The sequence below is a fragment of the Sinocyclocheilus rhinocerous genome, unplaced genomic scaffold, assembly GCF_001515625.1.
Source record: "Sinocyclocheilus rhinocerous isolate Xijiao unplaced genomic scaffold, SAMN03320098_v1.1 scaffold789, whole genome shotgun sequence".
Taxonomy (NCBI): domain Eukaryota; kingdom Metazoa; phylum Chordata; class Actinopteri; order Cypriniformes; family Cyprinidae; genus Sinocyclocheilus; species Sinocyclocheilus rhinocerous.
In genome coordinates, this window is record NW_015667306.1 from 994106 (window position 1) to 1007274 (window position 13169).

General features: G+C 39.9%; 1 protein-coding gene across 1 annotated transcript in view; it reads right to left on the reverse strand.

The window, feature by feature from the left end:
* LOC107733705 (gamma-aminobutyric acid receptor subunit alpha-2-like) overlaps window positions 1-12143 on the reverse strand; it is a 15905-nt gene extending 3762 nt beyond the window's left edge. The window contains exons 1-6 of the mRNA XM_016545447.1: window positions 12080-12143; window positions 3775-3995; window positions 2885-2967; window positions 2646-2789; window positions 2410-2562; window positions 511-713 (exon numbers count right to left, since the gene is read on the reverse strand). Of these exons, the coding sequence (XP_016400933.1) occupies window positions 511-713; window positions 2410-2562; window positions 2646-2789; window positions 2885-2967; window positions 3775-3995; window positions 12080-12082 (807 nt within the window). The 5' untranslated portion in view covers window positions 12083-12143. The remainder of the gene's footprint in view (window positions 1-510; window positions 714-2409; window positions 2563-2645; window positions 2790-2884; window positions 2968-3774; window positions 3996-12079) is intronic.
* Between the last annotated feature and the right edge of the window lie 1026 nt (window positions 12144-13169).

Here is a 13169-nt window from a genome sequence, read left to right on the forward strand (position 1 = left end):
TGAAAAAGTTGTCTTGTGTGAATCGTATGCACGGACCAAACACTGTTTACAAGCGAAAATGGTTCTAAACAAATATTCTGATGTGAGAGGACAACAGGTGATGGAATTTTTTACTGAAGGAAGTGTTATTATGGATTGTGGACTGGTATTTTGGTCAGAAGTGCTTTGAGTCGTATGGATTATTGTGATGTTTTATCAGCTGTTTAGACTCTCTTTCTGATGGCACCCATTCACTTTCCATCAGGATCCATTGGTGAGCAAGTGCTGCAATGCTACATTTCAACAAATCTGTTCAGATGAAGAAACAAACTCATCTACATCTTGGATGGCATGAGGGTGAGTACATTTTCAGTAAATTTTCATTTTTGGGTGATTTTTTTCTTTAACTGTGCTGAATTAACAGTGTTGGTTTCCCTCATCTAAATAACCCCTCTTCCCAATGACAATAATCAAAGCTACCAGATGTGCTCCACTCCAAAATCAAAGCCCGGTCTGTGTCGTCATGGTTACCTTATCACTGACAATGCTCTTGCCATCCCAGGCCCAGCCACGCTTGGTGAAGTAGTTTACTGTGGCAAACTCGATGAGAGCAGAGAAAACAAACGCGTAGCACACAGCAATGAACCAGTCCATGGCTGTGGCGTAGGCCACCTTTGGTAATGAGTTTCGAGCGCTGATACTCAGAGTGGTCATCGTTAGCACTGTAGTCACACCTAGAGCAAAATAACAACAACAACAACAAAAAAGACTGAGTGAGCGCTGTATATACAGATACTGCATTAGTGCAGCATGACTCACTGCAGATAATTACCAGCATTTATGCCGTTCACTCATTTGTGGAAGAGACAGCACAGATGTACACATGTAATCACAAATGCCCTGGGCTAAAGAAATTGTGTTCATTTCAGCAGTCAGTCATATGCCCTAAGTGGACCTCCTGTCCTCATTTTATATAGATGATCTTCTGTTTTTTGTAAACAATTTTAATGAATTTTTGCATCCTCCAGGAAAATAAATCAATCCAAATACGTGCAGTGCCGTGAAAAGGTTTTTGCCCCCTTCCTGTTTTTTAAATTTTTTGCATATTTGTCACTCTTAAATCATTATAACAGATATTAGGGAGCAAACATAGAAAAATGCAAGAAATGTTACTCTTTTTTTTATATCTCACTTTTATCTTTTTAATCAACTCAAGACATTTCTTTCAGATCAATAAATAAAGGAATTTTCACCAGATGATTTAAATAGCTTTATTTAGAAAAAAATTTATCATTCTAGAATGACTGGGGTGGCTTTATACAGGAGTGCATCTGCATGGAAAATAAAAATAATGATGAAAATGACTTTTATAATGATAAAAAATGACTTTTTACTCTGAAGATTTGTTTAAGTGCAAAACATCCCATCAAGGCAGAATGATTTGGAGTTTACTCATTAAAAGAACCAGCTCAAACCTCTTTCAGTAACCATAATCTAGTGTTTAATAAAAGCAATTTCATTTTATAGTACAATTGTAAAACCACAGCACTAATATTTACATCTCAGTTTCTTTATTTCAAATGTTTTCTTTATTTCAAATGTTAAACCATTGTGATTTTGGCAGTTTTGCCATCTGGTTGAGCCATGTGCTATCTGTGCTGGTACTGCACTGCACCATGCATAATTCAGTTTTGCCATTGTGTTTTTTTTTTATCATGGCAGCATTAACTAATCGAATGATGACCAAGTGATCATATAGCCAGCATTTTCAAGAGCCAATTTAGGTGCCTGGATCACAGTGGTGGAGTAATGTTGTACAGTCCCAGTAAATTGTACCACACACGGGTAGTTTGTATCCCCCCGCAAACCGAGCACTGATGCAAGATGTAGAATTGTGGTGTGCACATTTTTTCATTTTGCATTTTTGCATTTTTTTTTGCTTTAGTGAATTGGCCACTAAAACAACAAAGCTTGTGAATAAACGACGCTATCAGCGTTTCATTCTTAACTAAGTTCCTCTTGCGAGTCCGTGTTTAATTTAAATGTGTCTTTTGGATGCTAAGGATTCCTCCCACTGAATGAACAAAAATACACACATTCATGCACATAACTGCATGGACAAATTTTTCTCCAAAAACACAATGGAGGCCAATTTTATAGCTGTTTGCCTTTGCTCGCAGCCATTTAAAATGTATCCCTAGAGTTCAGAAGGAAATTGAAACTGCTAGAGAAAATCAAAAAATGTACACATTCTACATCAGCTTTATCCATGACTGCATCAGTAATTTAATCAGAACAACAAAATAAGCATGCTAAACTGATTTTTCATCGAAAAGATGTACACAGCCAACAAAGAAATATGTGGCATAATAAATAGAATTAAAAACCTTTCCACATTATGTTCTGATTACACAACACATGCTCACCCACCAAAAACTGTGCGTGCGGGGACAGACTCTCGATTGAGCCAAAAAGAGACTTGGGATAAGATGACGGTCATTATACAAGGCAGGTACGTCTGGATCACAAAGTACCCAATCTTCTTCTTCAGATGGAAATGGGCAGTCATCACTGTATATTCACCTACACAGCAGGAAAGAGACATGAGAGAGGGAAGAACGACTGATAAGATCATATGGATCCAGATAATTTTGTGAATGTCTTACCAGTACTGGACTTGATGGTTTCCTTGCCAACAGTCTGTCCCATTAAGTCATACTGGTTAAGTCTAGATCCATCTGGAGCTACTTCCACCGATAAGGTGGCATTACGAGTCCAAACATACGTCACCTCTGTCAGAGTGTAAGCATCTACATACAGACACAATATATTTTAATAAAACCCAAAGCATAGACAGATATTAATCATTATGGGAATAAAATAAACAATTAGCATTTTTGCTTACAGCTGCCAATTTTAAGCGGACAGGAATGGAAGTCCATTGGAAAGTCCTCAAGATGCATTGGGCATTCAGCTTGCACTGTCAGCCTGCACAAATACACAAACATCATACAACAGTCACTCCTCAAAAGTTATGTGTCCTTACAAGGGCTGTCAATTTCATTCATTAATATAGTACATTTAATTATAAAAATCATAAATTGTATAAAAAAGGATTTTCCCGCTAACAGAGCAATTCAAGCTTACCGTTAATTATTCACTACTGTTCAAAAGTTTGCTGTCAGTAAGATTTTTTTTTTTTTTTGAAGAAATAAATACTTTCATTCAGCAAGGATGCATTAAATTGATCAAAAGTGACAGTAAAGACATTTACAATGTTCCAAAATATTTCTATTTAAAAAAAATTGAGTGATATCTACTGCAAATTCAAATAAATAATTTACATTTTAAAATATATTAAAATAGAAAGATATTTTAATTATAATATTTCACAATATTATTGTTTTATTGTATTTTTGATCAAATAAATTCAACCATGATGAGCATAACAGATGTCTTTCAAAAACAACAACAACAAAAAATCTTACTGACTCCAAATGTTTGAATGGTAGAGTAAAACTGGTTTTTGGTCTTAAGATTTTAATGATATTTTTAGGGATTTGTGTTTATTGGCATAGAAATAGAACAATATTTTGACTTTTAAAGCAAGTTTTTGTCATGTCTATTCAATGATTTACTCATCTGCATCTATAATGCCTTTCAGTTATTTTGATTTGGGGCCTTTTCTTAGCAAATATTGATATATGTGATTAATTATGAATAGTTTGGTGAATTAATCAGCATATCATGTAATTATTTTGATTCATTCATTTGATAACTCTAGTACAGGGGTACCTCATAGTGTACAGTAGAGTGCCGTTCTCCATAATCCGCAGTAGTTTGTTGGGCATGGTCATGTTGTGAGCCACAGATTTCTTGCCGTTGTGAAAGAAAGTGTCTGGAGTCCAGATTTTACTGGCCATCAGGTTGTTGAGACGCAGGATGTTCATTGGCCCGTTAAACTTCAGCCGCTCATCTGTCCAGCGCTGACGGAAAAACACATCCACAGTGTATTCCTGAGAACAGAGAGTGACATATCAGGGCTTAGACATTCTTCAGTGCTGACACAGAAAATGTGTTTTCATTCAATGTGGGATCCCAAAGTCTAAATGCTGCTGTTAGTCTAATTCAATTGTATGTTTTATTAAAAAGTATATTGTCAGGATAACCATTTGAAAAGTTGAGTTGAGTTAAAAAAAAAAAATGTAAATAATCTATCAATGATTCATTTCATTGATCAAAAAAGACAGTACAGACATTTATAATGTTACAAAAGATTTCTATTTTTGAACTTTCTATTCATCAAAGAATCCTGAAAAAAAAATTATCAAAGCTTCCACAAAAATATTAAGCTGTTTTCAACATTCACAATAATAAGAAATGTTTATTGCGCAGAAAATCAGCATATTAGATTGATTTCTGAAGCATCATGTGATAATGAAATAATGGCTGCTGAAAATGCAGCTTTGCCATCACATCAATAAATTACATTTGAATGTTTTTAAATACATTTTAAATATTTAAATATGAAAGAAAACAGCTATTTAAAACTGTAACAATATTTCACAATATTACTGTTTTTACTGTATCTTTGATCAAATAAATACAGCCTTAGTGAGGGAAAAAAATCGTACTGACACCAAACCTTTAAATAGTAGTCTATATTTTAGGATGTCGTAGTATTTATTTGATCTACTTTTGCTTTAATGACATATTGTTTATTTCTAGATTTAATTTTGATTTTAAATCTCAGATATTCAATGTGGTCTCAGACTTTGGATGCCACTGTACATCTTTTAAAGACAGCTAAAACAAAAGTATTAAAAGTAAGATGGAATGGGCTCCCTCAGTAAGTGCCAGCAACTTTTCAGTTCTCTCAATATGTTCATTGTCTGTGTATAGTGTGTTTCATCTTCCTCTCTATAGTACTAGAGAGTTGCTAAGTGTCAGAAGCGCTTCACATCACTGCATTATATCCCAATCCCTCGGGCACTGTGCTGCCATGCCCGGGGTGAAGGTGGGCAATCAGTTTCCATGGCAGCACAGAGACAGAAAAACATAATGTTATGTACATAAGAGATAATACTTATTCACTCCCACACTCATACAGGAAAGATTATATTGTGTGACAGTACATGCTGTCACTGGAGCGCCAGGGCTCCCCAGCACTCACAGAGCCCATCTAATGCTTCATTTCCATCTCGTTCTTCCATCTATCCTCCATCAGCTTTCACAATGTCACAATCATACTGTAGGAACAAACCTATTATGGGTCCATACTAAGTTAATTCCAGTACTATTATAAAACATAAAACCTTCATCTCGAACAAACTTTGAGGAAAGCTTGCCTGGTCATTTGATATTCTTGCTAATGTCTTGCAACATTACCCTTCATTATGGAGGAGTCACGCAGAACTAGATAGACAATACTTGTCACTTTCCATTCTGTCATATCATAACCACACGGCCTGAAGGGAGTGGCATAGTAAGACTGATAAAAAATAACCTGCTTTTGTGTTCCTCCATAGTATATGTCTATTTTAAGGCATTATAATGTTTAATAGAACATAGTATTGTGGAACACTAAAACTAAAGGCTGATCATCTGAAAACACATTTAGGAAATGATCTGTCTAAAAGCGAAATTTATGTGACATACACTAGATATAATACTAAAGATTTAGTGTATCTGTGATCATATCAGCATCAGTTACAGCAATATTATTAATTCTTTAAAAATCACTGTTGGTCAGAACATAGCTGATAATATTATCATATTATCATTATCTGATAATATTATCATTATAATATAAATAATATTATAACAATAATTTTTTTTCTGTGCAAACTTTTTTTTATAAAATTGAAATCAAATAATCAAACAATCCTGTACATTAGATTGTTCTGATAGATAAATTCAGTTGTAGTAGGTAAACTGTCTGGATTCAGTTTTTTAGCAGTATAGTACAAAATATATAATGTCTTGTTTACGTATGGTAACCCTCGTTCATAAGGGACACAACATGGGTTACCATATGTAACCGAGATGTTCCCTTTCAGTGAGTAACTTCGACGTTCCGACACTAGGGGTCCCTACACTAAACCCTCAGCTGCTGAACTGCATTACGAGTCCATGGGGGTGCAGATGTTGACAAGCCCAGCGTCACAAATCACTGAGGGTGCTTCTTAAATTAGTGAGGGTGCTCTCTCTCTCTCTCTCGCTATATATATAAAATAAATAAATATATATATATATATGTATATAATTATGCCCCAAGAGCGTTCCCTTAAAATCACTAAAAGCTGTCACTCATCTTAGTTCATCGCAATCTGTGCTGAACACAGCACCTAAACAAAAACTCCGCCAATTTAAGCGGTGAGTGGATTCTAACTTAAACACCTCTGATTGGCTGTTGGGTTCAAGAAATCAACAGATATGTCTGTGATTGGCTACATTGCTCAAAGCTGCAAAAGATGTTGAAATAGAAACCGATCTCCAGAGCTCAAACCATAAAGCACTGGATAGTTTGCCAAATCTGCAATGAAAAGCCTTTATTACAGCATTAACTGAGGGTGCTATTGATTTCGTTTGAGGGTGCTTAGCACCCCCGTAGAACCGGGCCAGCCTCTCCTACCTGTAACATTTCGATGCCCAAGACTTATGTCCTCACTCTCCAACATCCGGGAGAGCCGCCATATAAGGCAGAGATCACCTCAGCCGGAACCTTTTCTCATCTGAGAAAATAAGAATAAAATAGCGGCTGAAAAGTCTTGGTTGTTAACATTGGGGAAGCGTTCATTTCGCCGAGTTTGAAAAGAACACTACGGAGACCACATCTTACCCAAAAGGGAGGTAACATGTGGAGATACAACCTATCAAATCATTAAAAGGGAGTTCTACATAGGGAAGGTTTCTGTGGTGGGCTCCACATAAGGGGAGATCTACCAAGCACAGAACCAGACGACAGACCAGCTGTCTGTCTTTAGGAGTCCTTATTAGGAAGAGGGCAGTGGATTAATACGCATATGGGACCACCGTAGTGAGTACCAACATATGGAGCACGAACCCATTATGAGAGTTCAGTCAAGGGATACTTACAAGAAATTAGTTCTTGCATTGAGTTTCTCCACCAATATCAGCTACGGACTCAAAGAGCGCACACTATCACCTCAGAGAAGGGAAGGTCGCTATATGCAAGCTCTACACCTTATTAGTCACCCTGAATCCAGGATGAACTGGCTTACACTCGCAGATATGGGAATTAGCAAATGTATAGATGTAGTCCAGCCTGCAGCTCTAAACCTGTTTGCTAATGAGGCACCACATCCTACGGCTGAAGAAACAGCCATGCCCCTGGTCGAGTGCCCTCACTCCCAGTGGGCCAGGTTAAGCCTCTGGCTTGATAAGCCATGGAAATCGCATCCACAGTCTAGTAGGAGATTTCCCGTTTGTAGACAGCGTTCCCCTTCCGCTGTCTTCCAGTCGTAAACGGATAGGGCTTAGATTTTTCATCCACTCATCAAGCGTAGTCAGGAAGCCGTCTTCGTACAGAGGGCACTAATTCAACTGACTGGAAGGCTCAACGGATCTCTCCTGTAAGGCCTCAAGGCCACTGAGAGATCCCAAGAGAGGATGAGGCATGGTCTAGGAGGATTCAACCTCTGCGCACCTCATAAGAACCTAATAACTAGATTGTGCTTCCCCACCGATCTGCCACTCACAGGTCCGTGGCTCACCACGTACACCTTGAGTGTAAATGCAGAAGGGTGCCTGTCCAGGCCCTCATGGAGCAAGGACAGCACTGATTGCCGTAAATCAGTCCTAGTTCCTGACACATGTTACCATGTGTTTCAAGGTGAGGATCCTGAACGGGAACTTCAAGGGCCCTGATTCAGTATTCTCTATCCAAAATTGGTCTGAGCCCCACACCCTTCTTGAGAAAAATGAAGTGAGGGCTGAACCTCTCATCATTTGGGCTAGGGGGACAAGATCTATTGCATCCTTCACCAGAAGGATAGCGATTTCCACCCGAAGGACAGCAACACTCTACCCTTGAACCGGAGTAACAGAATGCCACTGATGCCAATGGGAAGGGCTGGGGAGTCCAGACACCTTGCCAATGGTCAGAGTGGGACTACGTTCGACTTACCTGAGGCAGGGTTCCTGCGGCATTGTGGAACAAGGCTCACCATGACAGAGAACTTTGTGTCCTTTGAGACACTTGGTGAAGGGTGCACAGCACCAGCCTTGTCCCCCAGGTCTGCTGGGGAAGCCTCTGACATACGAAGGAGCCGAAGCTTGCCTGGGTTTGTCATACTGGCTTGAGATCAGACCTGGTGCATCAAAACGTCAGGAGGCAGAAGACTGCATCCGAACAGGCTTCAATGCTCATTTTCAGTGACTGGTCATCGAGGTACCAAGGGCCAGAAACGCTATGTGAGTAGTATGACCCAAGGAAGAATTAATTCCTGTTTTACTGACCACTTGGTGGCCATCTGCCAAATGGCAGATAGCCTAGGTGATGCAGCATCCACCTCCCATCCCCCGTTCGCTCGTTTGAGGTCTGCTATGAAACCTACCTGAGGGTTCTAAGCAACCTGAGAATGAACTGGTGGTGCCACCTGGCTGCAAGAGGATAGCCATTAGTCGGGCTTAACCACCGGTCCAGGCTACTGCAGGGTCAATACAGTTCTCGCAGGGCATTCCCTGGTGACAAGCAGGCGGAGATTTCTACATTGGGGGTCCAAGGATAGAACCCGACCCAAGCCGAGGTAGAATACTTCTGCCCGCTTGCTGACGGTCGAGAATTGCTGGGCAAATTCTCTGAAGGTGTTGTCAGAGAGACCAACCTAGGAAATGGGGGACTCAAGAAAGCGCACTTTCTCAGAAACTGCATTCCCATCAGGTTGAACCACAGGTGGCGCTTCTGGGACACTAATGTGGACATCGCCTTCCCCAGAGCCTGCGTCGTGACCTCCGTAGCCTGGAGGGCATAGTCAGTCACCGGATGCAGTTCCTGCTAGGGCTGTGCAATTTGGGGGAAAATATCAAATTGCGATTTTTTTTGACAGATATTGCGTCGCACAGCCCTAGTTCCTGCATGCTCTGGGTTGGGACCACCCTTGTGCAATCCCTGGCCTAAACACCTGCAGGACAGCCAAGGGTGTCCAGAAGCAGTATAACCTCTCGCCCCTAGGGATGAGGTAACTTAGGTGCTCTGGACAGGAGTCTCGGACGGCCCCACCAGGTGGTGGCATTTTGCACGCAATTTGCACTGCAATCGCTCTCTCCATCGGGGGACCCTGTATATCCCTTCGCTGGACCTCCGTCAATGGTGGTGAGAACGGAGGGATCGGTGTATCGTGTTATAGCAGAAAGGTGCCTTCCACGATTTCATCAGCTCTTTGTGCACTTCCGGGAAGAAAGGAACTGGGGCGAAGCGTGGCAGAGTGTCACGCTCGGTCTCCAAGAACTAACCAACCGAGAGAGCCAAGGACAGGGTTGAGGAGACCACTCAAGCCTGGCGCTCTCTGCTGCCCGGGTAAGCGCGGCTGCCATCGGCTGCCGGTTCAGTAGAGTCATCTGCTTTCAATCGGACGGGAAGCAGCTGAGGTGATTTGCGGTCTTTCTTTAAAAAAGAACATGAGCCGTGAGCGCAACGTGCCGATTGCCATGTCCTCACAAGAAGGACATAAACCATCCACAAATGCTGCTTCAGCATGGGCACAGCCCAAACACTGAACACAGCGATCGTGCCTGTCAGAGGGTGAGATGTACAAACCGCAACCAGAAGGGCACGGATGGAAAGCCATGATGTAAACACACACAAATCCACCCGTGAAGCTCTTTTAGAGAAATTGCTCTTTTAGGAGGAAATTTGCTCTCAAAGATTGCCATTAAAGCACCCAGAAGTACTCTCACTACACTTATCTGTGTATAAGCAAGGGAGAAACCACTGCTTGTGCCATAGATCCAACGACATTGGATCGGAGATTGAGAGGTGAATGAAGTGCTGCATCTCCAAAAGAGACGCAGTATCAGCTCCGAAGAACAAAACGAGTGAGCAAATGCCACACTGGCCTATTTATACCCGGATATCCGGGGAGTGTCTAGCTATGCAAATTTTGCTTGCAAATTGGCCTTTTCTCAATGATGTTAGAGGTGTCTGGGCTCCCAAGTGTGACACCTAGTGTCGGAACTTCGACACAACGTCGAAGTGACCGACTGAAAGGGAACATCAATCATCTTAGCTGTTAAAGGGGTCATATGATGTTGCTAAAAAGAACATTATTTTGTGTATTTGGTGTAATGAAATGTGTTTATGCGGTTCAAAAAACACATTATTTTCCACATACTGTACATTATTGTTTTTCCTCTATGCCCCGCCTTTCTGAAACGCATCGATTTTTACAAAGCTCATTGGTCTGAAAAGCGAGGTGTGCTCTGATTGGCCAGCTATCCAGTGCGTTGTGATTGGCCGAATACCTCAAGCGTGAGACGGAAATGTTACGCCCCACACATACTGTTGATGCCGTGTCCGGCCGGAGCGACGAGACATAAACATTAAAACCCATTACAAATGAGGCATTTGTTGCATCCAGTGGGGACATAATTACGGATTATAATGATTTATACTGTCTTTTTACGCGTTGCATCGCGCCGTGTAAACATAAAACCATGTCTGCTTTTGTGATCGGAGAAATGACAAACAACAAGTGCTACTCTACTGCCCAAAACTCGCGTTTGAATCATCAGTGGCAAATCCTTTAAATATGAAAACGTACTTACAGTCTGTGAGTCAGAACAGCCGGCATTGTAGTCTACTCTACCAGGATCAGGAAACAGTCTTCCATAAAATGTGCTGCATTTGGTTTGAACTGTTCTGGAACAGTGTTGTAATTACTAAAAACTTAACCACTGATTTCTAGTCGTGTCCTCTTTTGGAAGACCAAACAAAGTAATTTCGCTTCTTGGCGGGCTAGAGTGAGCGGAGGCCGGCTTGAGAACGGCGCAGCCGTCGGATTCGACGAAGGAGTGGCCGGTGGGCTTGCTTTGGTCTTTGCAACTTTACAGATCTTCTTTATGCACCAAGAGCTTGTAACACTTCAAAGAGAAAGGAAAAATTGAAATCGCATCATATGACCCCTTTAACATGAAATGTTGTAATCTGTGTAGGCCATAATTTATATATGTACACCACCATTCCAAAGTTTGGGTCCAGTAAGTTTTTTGTTGTTGTTGTTGAAATAAATTAATACTTTCATTAAGCAAGGGCACGTTCAATTGATCAAAGGTGACAAAGGCATTTATGTCACAAAATATTTCTATTTCAGAGTAATTCTGTTCTTTTGAACTTTCTATTAGTCAAAAAATCCTGAAAAAATGTACCACAGGTTCCACAAAAATATTAAGATCCATCTCCCCGCTGGACTCTGAAGAAAGAAACCTAGAAGCTGAAGAAGCTCGAAGAGAAGCTACTACTCGCCGTAGAAGAGCCCTGACAGAGGAAGGACTCCTCTAAAAGTTTTATAACCTAGGGAGTTTATGGGGAGTTTACCCCATAAGCGTACAAAGCAAAGCTCATTCCCTTATCTCAGGGAACTGAGGTTACGAAAGTAACTGGAGCAATTTCCCAAGAGCACCCAGAAAAAAAAAACATGACAGAAATACCAAGTGTGATGATCTTCCTAACATAAAACAGTCTTTATGAACAGAGATTTTCCTACTACAGGATAGTGAGAGTGTTCAGTGGGGTTTATAAAACACACCACTGGCCAGTAAAAGATGATAAATATTGAATGAATGAATGAATGAAAAATCCCTTTTCTTTCATCTTTTTCTCTATTCTAAATACTTGAGAGGAGACAGTGTGAAGTGGGGAAAAAGGAGTACTGAGAAAAGCTTTTAGCCAGCAGCAGGTACAAAATGCTATGAATAGACAACAGATGGAAAACAAGGATTAAGGGAGAGAGATAATGTGGTATAGAACGAGAAAAAGTGAGATAACCAACAGGAAAATATAAAATATTTTTTATAAATATTATTTGACTCTCACTATACAGTACACAAATCATCTGATGTGAGAAGAGGAATGTCTTACCATGTCTGTATCTGATACTGGTCCAAAACTGGTCACATAGATATCAGTCTTCACCTCTGTTACTCGATCTATGTCACAGAGCAAAAGGAAACTCTAAATTACAACATTATTGTCTATAAGTCTATTCAATCTATAAGTCTAATGTGCTATATTGTTCAATGAAACCATATAATAGTTTTGTGTGGACATTAAAGTGCGGTTACATTTGTGAAATTGCAGCAAAATTTCGTGAGCAAAAAATAAAAATTCCAAATTTGTCAATAGCATAGAAATGAATGAAGCACAGCTCATACGTCACTTTCAAACCCACAAGATACATTTTGGCATCTCAAAAGTCTGTTACATAAACATACTTACACAGAGCTGCATGCAGAGAAAGCTGTTCTCTACACACTTTCCAATAAAGTTATGAGAGGATGACCATCTGGCAAAAACACAAACATGACATCTGTACCAAAACACGTGAGACTTCATCTTAGCAAACTTGTCTCTAAACGGCCAATCTAATATATTTCAGCTACTTTTCTGTAATGTCTATTCAGTGTTTTTTTTCTAAATGAACACAATGATAACTATTATCTTTAATAATAACTTTATCTTTAATCGGCACATGATGTGCATGTTAATTAATGACTACTGTACTATGCAGATAACTGTCTAGTTATTCATCATCACCAACATAATATTTCTACGTCAAGCACCTGGCATCAGGTAAAGACAGCAGAAAATTTGTGTTTAGACTGTTTCTGGCTGACTTCTGCCCTTTGCCACTAATAACGTATTTAAACAACAGGTAAGAGTTGAGTTTATGTACTTCTGATTCAAGAGAATGGTCTGCCAAACTACCTGCTCCACTCAATCTAGACAAAGAAGTTTCATCACCTTTCTATTGGTATCCTTGCATGAACATCATGTGAAAGTTACCATGTTTACAGGTGTTACTGGCAGTATGTTGTTATGACAACAAAGTAAATAAAATGTTAATAAACGATTCTATCACTCTAGTCATAACATGTATGTACAGCTGTAGTCAAAATGTTACATACATTTTGCAGTATCTGCAAAATGTTAATGTTAATTGTAATAACAA